Genomic DNA, 10,683 nt, shown 5'->3' on the forward strand with positions numbered 1-10,683 from the left:
ACTGGGAGAAATGGTCATAGCTTGGAGGAGGCCACCGCGCTCAGAAAGGGCAAATGGCAATATAAAAGAGCAGATTTTACCTGAACTGAGTAAGACGTTTTGTGTGAGAAAGGGAAAAGAAATCAAGTGACGATGGAGTGGTTAATGATAGCTATGAAGGAAAGGGCAAGAAAAGGCGACAACGACTGGAGTTGGAAGGAAGTCCAACAAGAAGGGACTTTTCTTCACAGACAAGAACCATAATGCTTTTGAAGAGAGAAGTGGAGAAGGGGAATTATAACAAAAATGTGGCATTTACTGTAAAACAAATAATTATATACACAGCAATGCCAGATTGCTAGTAAATCAAGGGGGAAGGAGGCCCCCAATCTTGAAACTGCAGTGAGGTTATATACACCTTTTTGATTCCTGAAAAGCGAATGCAATCATTTCCTCAAAACAAATTGTGGCGAACGGGATGGGAAGAAAAGAAGATATTCCATTGTCCACAGCCAGCCCCATCAGTGACAATCCACGGACTCTTAGATTATATACAATACACAGGGCTTTCCATATCTTCTCGTGGACAAGGAGCTCTGATCTGCTGTCTCTTCAACCTCAAGCCAAGGGAATTGAATTCATGAACAGAATCCATGTACAAAAGAGCTCAGGTAGTGTGGGAGGAGATACAAGATGGAGGAAGGTGCAAACTGGTCGCTGGCTGAGTAAAGGATAGAGTTATATATATTGATAGTTGCTTGGGGGGAAATGGAGTCAACAGACAGAGAAATTATTGAGAGAGAATGGAGAGGTACCCATGCTTTGGGACACTGGTTCACAAACTACAGTTGATGGCCCTCCAAAGATCTGCAGTATGAATAATTTTGAGACATAGGGAATTGGAGACTGAAGCCTGGAAGGGGAGGTGGGTCATTTCTCTGTCACAAAGTGGCCTGATGAATGAAAAAGCTGGAGAACCTCTGCTTTGGTGGATGAGTGCACCAAAGCAAAGGCAGGAACAGGCTGGTTTGAGAAGAACAAAATTTGAAGTGCCAAAGGATTGATCTCTGACAGCAAGATCAAAGCTAGAGCAAGGGTGTTGTAACGTCTGGATGAATGGGTAAGAGCCTGTGAAACACCAAGAACTTCCAGGAGAAAAAAGAAGTCAGGGATGTTAGGATTAACCCCCTAAGAGGTGAAGCCAATATATACATAACAAATGATAAATCCTGAAGGAAAGGGTTCATTAGGCCAAAACTGGATGATAAATTACCAAGAGTGATCCTGTAGTCATACACCAATACTCCCATTGAATTCAATGGAGTCTTGCCCCAAAAAAGGGTCTGATGGCTGTGGAAGAAGGTCAGAAAGGTGTTTTAAAAAAAAAAAGGATGGGCAGTTGTTAGTTGAGACTTAGGTCTCGTGAACACTTAAAACTGAAGCTGACATAGCTACAGTGCTCAGGGGTGTGAAAAATGCCAACCGGACCCTGGTTTAGATGCACTGGTATCAATGGAAGAATGCTTCCATCAACCGAGCTACTGTCGCTTGGGGAGATGGCATTCCAACAGCAATGGAAAAACCCTTCTGCCAGTGTAGGCTGCACCCACAGTACGGGGATATACCGGCATAACTGCTATATAGCAAGGCTGCTATAGTCCCCACAATGTAGACACAGCATAAGGAAAGCTGAAGTCTAGATTTGACAATGTCAGCCATGGGTCTGTCACATATGAGTAGACACGTGTGTGTGTGTGTGTGCGCGCGCGTGTGTTAGATGTGTGTGTGTTAAACTCAATAGTTAAAAAGTTAATCAAATTTAAAGCATATATATAGTCCATAAAATTAGTATTTAAAGATTAAAAGGAGTAAAAATCTGTCTGGACATTGGTCCTGCTTTGAACAGGGGACTGGACTAGATGACCTGCTGAGGTCCCTTCCAACCCTGATATTCTATGATTAAAATCTGTACAAGTAGGAAAACTAGCCTACTGTATAAGAGACAGTTATCAACTCTCAAATACCATTAAATAATAGTAACTATTTATATTATGGTAACACCTCAGCCCCCCAGACTAGACTCTACTCTGCTACATGCTGCACAAGTTCATAGGTAGAAATAGTCCCTGTTCCAAAAAGCGCCATACATTTCTGCCTGTAACATGACTAATTGTCAGTGAACTGTAATTCTGCCACCTCCTCAAAGGACTAATGATTAGACCTATTGTAAACAACTGTACCTGAATCAACAACAGCATGATGCAGAATTTTATAGGGATGCTGTTAAGTAGTTTAAGGCTCAATGTCTAGGTTTTATTTTTTAAAGAAGGATTTTTACATAAATTAAAATGCGTTGAAAAATTAAATAAATAAATAAATGTAAAGACTAAATTAGATTTAATTATTTAAACATTTCCACGGTGTATGTTAAACCCAAACACAGAAGAAGCAGAAAATATGACTGTCCTTAAACCCAAAGTGAAAATGACTGCTGAGTTTCTTGGTTAACTTTGGAGTAAAGTAAAAAAAGTGTTTGTTTTTTTTTAAAAAGTGTCACAGACACAAAGCAAACTTGATGTTGTTTCCATTCCTTCTCCTTCCATAATCCAATGGTATCACAAATAAGACATATGTTTACATATAATATTTTATCTTGGCAGTGTAATTGTAACATACATATTTGGCAATTTAAAACAAAAAATGCTCTCCTCAACTTATCTTTTTCCTTATGATACTAAAGAATGACGTGCCTATAATATATGAAAACATTCAGATAACACGAGATCATAAAGAATCTGTCAACATTCCATCGCAGCTTCTGATATTTTTCGATGTACCATATCTGTCCTCAGAAACCACCTTTATGACCCATTAAAAAATGAACAGATAAAGCAGAACAATCAAAGGTTCTGATCTAGCATCTACTGAAGTTAATGGCAAAATTTCCATTGACTTCAAAGAGAGATGGCTACAATCAGGCCACAATGATTTAACTCATTATTGCTGTTCTCCAGTGCAAGAATTCTGCATTAGCAAACATATGATCGATCTCAAAGCCTTATCCTGCAGCCCTTATGTGAATAGTCCCATCGGCTTCAATGGGCCTTCTCATGTGAGCTAGGGATGTAGGACAGGGCCCTTTGTATCATCACAGGCTGCAATCTATCTTTCTAAGACCACTAAAAGCAGGAAGCAGTGACCCGAAACACCTTGTCTTACCTGTGGCACAAAGGGCAATAAATGTCTGTGCATGCTTCCGGATCAAAAGCAACTTGTCTGTAGGTAGAGGCAGTTTTCTTAGAATGTGTTCAATGAAATCATGTGGAGTCACTGCTGCAAGATTCCACTTCAACTTTCCCAGCACCACCAGCTCCCACTCCTGAAGGAAGAAAACAAAAAGAAAAATCATAGGCAAAATTGACGAAAAAGACCAAAAAGCTTACTTATTTTACTGATTGTAATTATATCACTGCTAAATTGGTTTTGCTTAAACCTTTTTTCAATATGCCTCTGAAGCTTTGAAGTTGTTGACTTTGCTTTTCCTTCATTTTTTTTAAACACTGGAAATGTCAAGCTACACTGAAAATAATGAGGCCTGGCAGCTCCTGCCAAGATTTTACTTTTTTTGTATCCAGTGTTGAATGCCCACCCAGAAAGTTTAGCCTGCAATTAGATATTGCCAAGGTCACTGTGGTCCTTCCCTAGTAACTTATTTTAAATGGCTAGAGTGCTTAATTTATAGACATTTAAAGCCCAGTGGATAACTATGCACACAAATAAGTAAGACATACCTATTCTTTTTCCACTGGGAAAGTTAGCCTCACAGCATTTCTTTCCAATTGTTTTAGAGATGTCCTTTGCTTCAAACTGTATTTCACGTATGCCACAGCAAGTTTTGCAGAAGAGAAATGCATATGACACATCCAAGAAAAAGACTGTAAGACATCTGACAATGTACCACATAGGACCCAATCCTGCATTCTTTGCACGCACAGAACTCCCCGAGAAGTCACAAGAAGTTTTTGGGTGCACAAGGAATGACAGTTCAGGCCCTTAAAGTGTGGTTATACTTGAAAAAGCAGTTATATATAAAAATGGCACCTTCTCATGCAACAGATCTGCTCTTTGGGTGCCGTCAGAGCCATGTTTCCTTCCTTTAGTCTCTAAAATGAGTTTTTCATACATTTTACTGCTATTAGTCCTACAGAGCCATTGTAGATCAGAGAGAGGGAGCTGGATTCCACTCCGCTTCACGCATCATCAGAATTATTAACTACATTCCATTTATAGACTCTTTAATCTCAAGGATGCATGAGCCTGCAGAAAGCCAGCAGCACTCTCAGAGCCCAGGTTGAGTTTGCAGGGCTGGCAACTGGAAAAAAATATCTTTTTTACTTGTGAACTTAGTAGATCTGAACTGGCATCTGTGAGAGACAATAAACATGGAACCCCACAATGGCATTTTTACAGTCACTTTTCAGAGTAGAACCCTACTTTAATAGATGACAGTTGTACCAGAAACATTGCTATTGGACTAATATAGAACCCTTCAAAAGCTGGAAATCTTCTACTAAAATGTTTCCATAATGATGACCTGAAACCAGGCCTGCATAATTTCTCAAGAAAAATCATAAAATATTTTAATAAAATGACAATTATATTCATTAGGAATGATCTTTCTAACACTACCAGACACAAGCCCCAATTCAGGAAAGCATCTTTATTCAGCAAAGCACTTAAGCATGTGGATTTAACTTTACGCACATGCTTAACTCCCCCTGAAATAAAAAAAGTTAAGCATGTGCTTAAGCGCTTTCCTGAATTGAGGCCAGTGTTTATTGTCATAGGTAGTACCACTGATGGAACTATTAACAATGTATTAAGCACAGCAGCATTTTGGTGGCAAGGCCCTTCCTTTTAGATTGATTTTGCAACCTTTCCACAGATGGAAGTCCACTGGCTTCAATGGGTGTTTCACATAAGAAGTACTTGTATGAATTCAGGGCCAGATTCTACAAATTAGGATCTGTGAGAACAGAATTATTGGATTGAAATCTGCACTCTTATAAACTAATAATACTTAAGCACTTACATAATACTTTATATCTTAAAAGTGCTTTGCAAATATTATTTCATCAGAAATCATTTAAATAAAAGTAACTTTTTTCAGCTCTCTCACCTTAAGATCTGATCCTGAACTCCTCACTGAGGAGATCCTTATTTACCATTACACTTAACAGAGCTGAATTTTGATAAATTTCACCCTTATTGAGTTAACACTGGGAACTACATTTACAAAAAAGGCACAAATGGTACCCATGATTTTCTAAGTTATAAATTTAACACTTGTACCGGCAATTTGTTAATTTCACAGTATGAAGCACTTCATCCAACTCTCACTAGTGTCAATAGTAATACTCCCATTGACTTCAACAAGAGCAGGATTCAACCATAAATGAAAGAAATTTAGAAACAAGACTTACTGCATCAATAGTGAAAAAAGTTTGAAAGCAAATTTTCCAAAGGGTGATAAAAATCCTCCATGAATATTTACTTTATTTGGCACGTAACCTGAATAAAACCGAGTGACATAACATGGGTTTTTTAAAAAGTCCCTCATATTGCAGACAGCTCCTTTAAAACTGAAAGCAGAAAAGAAACTACAAACAGAAGAGTTTCTGGCAATGGTTCAAAAATGAGGTCATTTCCAATTGTGCATGTCTGACACTGGATGGCAGTGCAGCACCAGAGCTCCAGAAAGAAAGCACCTTTACAAAGAACCCATCTCAGAAAGTTTCTTGCCCATTTAAACACATGTACATATATGTATGTGCATGCTATCAAAAAGAGACCTTCTGCTAACTATGTATAAATCCCTTAAAAAACAAAAACAGTAACCAAAACCTTCAGATTATCTCTGAGGGCATTTGCTAACCCTTGTGTTAAATAAATAAATAGGAAAAGGACAAGAATATTAAATATTAGGCAATTATATACAGTACATTCCAAATGAATGGGGAGATCTCCCCCTCAAACAATCATGCTATTTTCATACAGGAAACTTATCTTGATCACTTTCTATCACTGCATGAAAATCTTTAACACTTTCAAATATTGTTTAAAAAAATATAAATGGGCAGGGAAATGTATCATTTGTTAGGCTCTGGAAGGGGGGGGGGAGGTTGTCAGCACAAGAACTGATGGTGGAGGGGGCGAGGGGCACACTGGAGGTAGAGTGGGGCTGCTTACCAGCAGCTCTTGGGGTTTGATGGAATTGTCCGTATATATGCAAAGTTTCTCTGCAGTGAGGGGGATTGTCTCTTTCAGCTTGGAGGCCAAGAACATGCAAACTGCCCCCAGCAGCTGCAGATGGCACTTTCTGGTGGGCACCACAGCTAAAAATCTGTCCAAATAATTCATGGCTAGGGGGAAAACCTCTTCTTCACACTTCTGCTCTTCACAGACCTGCAGGCAAGGAATGGGGGTGGGGAGAAAAGTGAGAGAGACAAGAAAATGAGCGATCACATGAAATTTACCAATGGTTCTAAATGATTTTCGTTTGTTTTTGTTTTTTTGCGGGGAGCTAGATTGGGGGGAGGGAGCGATCTCTGGAGCGGCTGGGAAGGCTGTCAATCGGCTTTCACATTCCTTTGGTTCATTCAGTAAGAAATGAATTAAGTCACAGTGTGGGAGCCGAAAGCCCATCGAGCAGCAGCAGCAGCCGCCGCCTCAGACTTTGCGACCCAATTTTTTCTTCTTTTTTTTTTTTGTGCTCTTTTTGGATTTCGTCATATTTTCAAAAAATAAATAAAAATATCTACACCGCCCCGTGGGCCCTGTTTTTGGAGCGATGGCATCCCCAGGCTCCCCCCTATCATTCCCGACAATTGTAAAAATTCCCCAGGGGGGTGTTCCCCCAGCCCTGGGCCCGCGATTCGGCAAGGGGGGGAGGTGGGGTGGGAAGAGCCTGGATCCTCAGCAGGAGAAAATGGTTTCAAAAAATGATCAAAAATCCAACCCAGGGAGGAAAGGGGCAAATTTCACATGAAAACCAAGAGGAGGGTCTGGGCTTCCCAGCCTGGGGGTGATGGGCGGGGAGGAGTCCCCCCAAAGCGAGATCTTAAGGGGAAATGATGGGGGCCAGCGCAAGGCTGCAAAGCCTGGAGGGCTCTGGGCCCCAAAGCCGCCCTTGCAGGGGAAGTATTGGGGAGAGGGAGGGATTCCCTGGCTCACCGGGCTCCCCAGCAGCCTCCCCTCAAGCTGGGGGCTAGCCGTGGTGAGAAGGGGGTGCATTTCAGATCCCTTCTTTTTGGGGTGGGGGTCGCTCAGCGCTTCTAAGCAGAGTTGCATGCAAAGCAACATGGCGAAAAATGGCACGTCCTGAGCACTGCATACGTGGGCACAGAAATACTTGTTGGGCAAAAATCAGGGGGGGTCGGTCACCCCTTGTTTTTTGCACGGCTTCTGGGGCAGCTCCTCTCGCCATAAAAGCCTACTTCGAGCAGATCCAGTAGCCTGGGGGAAGAGGAGGGTTTTCTTGTCCTTGTTTTGCAAATGACTTTTGCAACTTTCCTTCGCCCCCATTTTGCACCCCTCTTTGCAAAGCAGCAGCCCCGGAAGGGCAGTTTTCTTCACAGGTTCACACTCAAACGACAGAGACACAATCATTTCACATCCCCTTCTGCCTCCCCACCACCCCGACAAGAAAAGCACTGAATGAATTAGCAAAAACCATGATCTGAGGGGAAACGCTGCAAGAAAAGAAGAGACAAAACAAACTCAGGAAAGCTTGCAGCCACCACCCCTGTGCAAAGAAACCCCCTAAAATCCCGAACTAGGGGCAAAGAAGGGAGACAGACCGAGGCGGGGGGGTAGGGGTGGGGAGCTCAGCCTTTCAATTTAATACAAACCTCCAACATCCAGGTCGCCACCATCCTCCTCATAAAGGGCTGGATGTCCTTCTGGACGCATTTGAAATAGGAACATTGGGGCAGATACCTCTCTTCTATGGTTAATAAATTGTGCAAAACGCGGTCATCATAGAGCAAGTTCGGGTCGGGCAGAGCTCTCCGCATGGGATCCACCTCGCAGCAGAGCAGCTCCATGTTTCCAAAGAGATCTCCCTCTTTCTCGGATGGAAAAGTTTTTTGGGGGGAGGAGGAGGGGAAGGAAGGGGCAAAGGAGGAGGGGTGAGTGGGTGGGAGGCAGACTGCAGGGCTTTCCAGCTCCCTCCTGCTTCCTTGAAAGTTGTCTCTCCTCTCTCTCGCTCTCTTGATTTCTAGCCTAAAGTTGAAGCAAAAGTGACGCAACTCACTAGGGCAGGCAGTTCTCTCGCTTGTTATTATGGAGAACAGCAGCTGGTCAGATGTAACATCAAACGCGTTGTTTTCCCCCTCTATAAGCTAACAAGGAACCAGGAGGCCCTTGTATAGGGCACACACAAAATGACAGCTTCTCTTTTTCTTCGTTACAGCGACCAAACAAAATCTTTTCAGACTTTCTGCTGCACCGGGCAATCTGGATCCATATACCGTTTTTTTTTCTCTTAGTTTTTTAATTGCTTATTGCAAGAAGAGAACCGAGTGGCTCACCGAATATGAGCCTAGTTTTGTGTGTGTTGACCATGATATTTCCTTGTTCACTGGAGATCCTCCTGCTTCTTCCAGATTAAACAGAAGCTTTCGGATACCCCTTTCCCCACAGACACATTCTGTCCCCCTCTTCTCCCCACCCCCCCGCCGCCCCCAATGCCCCTGACCTGCAACCAGGAGGAAAACTTTGCTTGCCAGCGAAAGACTAAAGGCAAAACAGAGACCGTACAAAAGAAAATTCCAAGGCTGTGTGCTTTCTGATGCTTGTATATTTTGCAGTATTTTCACGCTGCTGTTTGGGGAGATCTAGCAGTGGCCACAATGCAACTTCCTCGAATATGTCGATGCATTTCTGACTAACAGCCAGAACTGTGTTAGCACCGCATGGTCACACTGATATAGCTTTCTAGGAAATATAATGGGGGTGGGGGAGCAGGAGGGCGGATTTGTCCCGCACTTGCTCTGTGACTTTCATCCTTCAGCGTTGCATTTTTTCCTTCATCAGTTATTCTTAATGCTCCCCTTTATACTGTATATTTTTAAAAAAATGCACTTGGCAATAAATGTGATTTCCATCATGCTTGATTTGCTATGAGGATCATTCATGCTCTTGCTTTTTTTGCATCTATTATTTGAACCATGGAGTTTAACTTTTATTCTGGGTGTTTTTTAACCTTTTACAGCACACCTCAGTTCATTGCTTCTCCTCTGTGCCTCCCAGCCTATGCAAGGCAGCATTTTGTGAAGTGTGTCAAGTTTGTTAAGTCTCTGTTGCAGCCTTGCTGGAAACAGACAAGAGGAACTGTATGCTCCTAAAGATGGGTTTGCATGAAAAGTAAGGTGGCAAGGCAGAAAATAAAGAGGGGTGTGTCGCTAGCATACCTCCTAATCACCCCTTCCGTCCTGCCAGTAAAATGAAGGTGAAGTGGAGGGAAAGAAAATATCACTTTAAAAGTGTGAGTTCAGAGTTTGGGGAGCTGCTTCCCCTCCCTCTATTTGCATAGCCAATAGCTCTGGGGGTTTTGCTGCTGCGCGCTGATTGTTACCGGGCAGATTATATTTTAAGGAAGAAGCATTCCTCACTACATCAAAAGAAACCAAGGAGGGGGAAAGAGGGGGGGAAGACACACACACACAACCTTCTGACCTTATCAACTGGGGAAAATCAGTTTCTGGTCTACTGTAAAAAAATTAATCAAAGATCAAAATTGCTAATTGGAAATTAGCAATCACCCCCAAAACCAAAAACAAACCAAACAAAAAAACCCACCCACCCACATCCCACAAATTGCAGTTCAAAACGAAACAGTATGTACTGAGGATGAAACTGCCTTGGTTTAGCTGCATGAGGAATAAAGTCACATTTAAAAACAAAACTTTCCCAAACTGAGTAGATATTTTAGTCAGTGATGTGCAATGTTTGTTTAACTACCAAACAATCTGGATCTTTTTTACAGCACCTTTGATACTTGCTAATGAGTGGAGCCATCATAATGAGGTATACACTATTCCTATTATCTTTCATCAAAAGGCATCTACCTCCTGCCTCCCAAAAAGCAAAAAACCACACGTGATTTCAAATCCATGCGCCATACGAACTATGGTGTAAATCATTGTTAGCGTCTATTACGTCATTGTCTGGGAGCTTATCAGTAAAAGTCCGCAATAGAAAGCACTGGAAACGTATCTACTTTGCAAATTTTGTATTTTATTACGGCATTTGGGGAAAGGAAGGAGGGAATCCCTCACCCATGCATATAAATTGAGATCTATGCTACTCAATTAAAGGCTCTTGGACTTTATCTTCCCCTATTCATTTCCCTTCCTATTGCCTGACTGCGCCTGTAAAATGGGGAGTGCGTTGTGTCAATGAACTCCCCCCAAATCTTAGTGAATTTATAAGCTCCAAACGCCAGTAATTGTGATTATTATTATTTTCAAGGAAAAGGGAGAGTGATATAATATCCTATTGGCAAAAGCTAATGGACAAAAGTTTCTAAGCTTTAGAAGTTGATAGATTTCTAGTTGGATTGGATATAAATTAATACTATGTTGTCAGAAAGCAGGATTCTTGTAACAGAGAGCCAATATGCAGGAATCTCCACCTACAACA

The 10,683-nt window shown here is 41.9% G+C and overlaps 1 protein-coding gene across 1 annotated transcript in view; it reads right to left on the reverse strand.

The window, feature by feature from the left end:
- Positions 1 to 8,922, reverse strand: part of CCND2 (cyclin D2) — a 67,256-nt gene extending 58,334 nt beyond the window's left edge. The window contains 4 exon segments of the mRNA XM_030538645.1: positions 1,086 to 1,087; positions 3,199 to 3,358; positions 6,229 to 6,444; positions 7,890 to 8,922. Coding sequence (XP_030394505.1) covers positions 1,086 to 1,087; positions 3,199 to 3,358; positions 6,229 to 6,444; positions 7,890 to 8,084 — 573 coding nt within the window. The 5' untranslated portion in view covers positions 8,085 to 8,922.
- Between the last annotated feature and the right edge of the window lie 1,761 nt (positions 8,923 to 10,683).

This window comes from Gopherus evgoodei, chromosome 1, assembly GCF_007399415.2.
Source record: "Gopherus evgoodei ecotype Sinaloan lineage chromosome 1, rGopEvg1_v1.p, whole genome shotgun sequence".
Lineage (NCBI taxonomy): Eukaryota > Metazoa > Chordata > Testudines > Testudinidae > Gopherus > Gopherus evgoodei.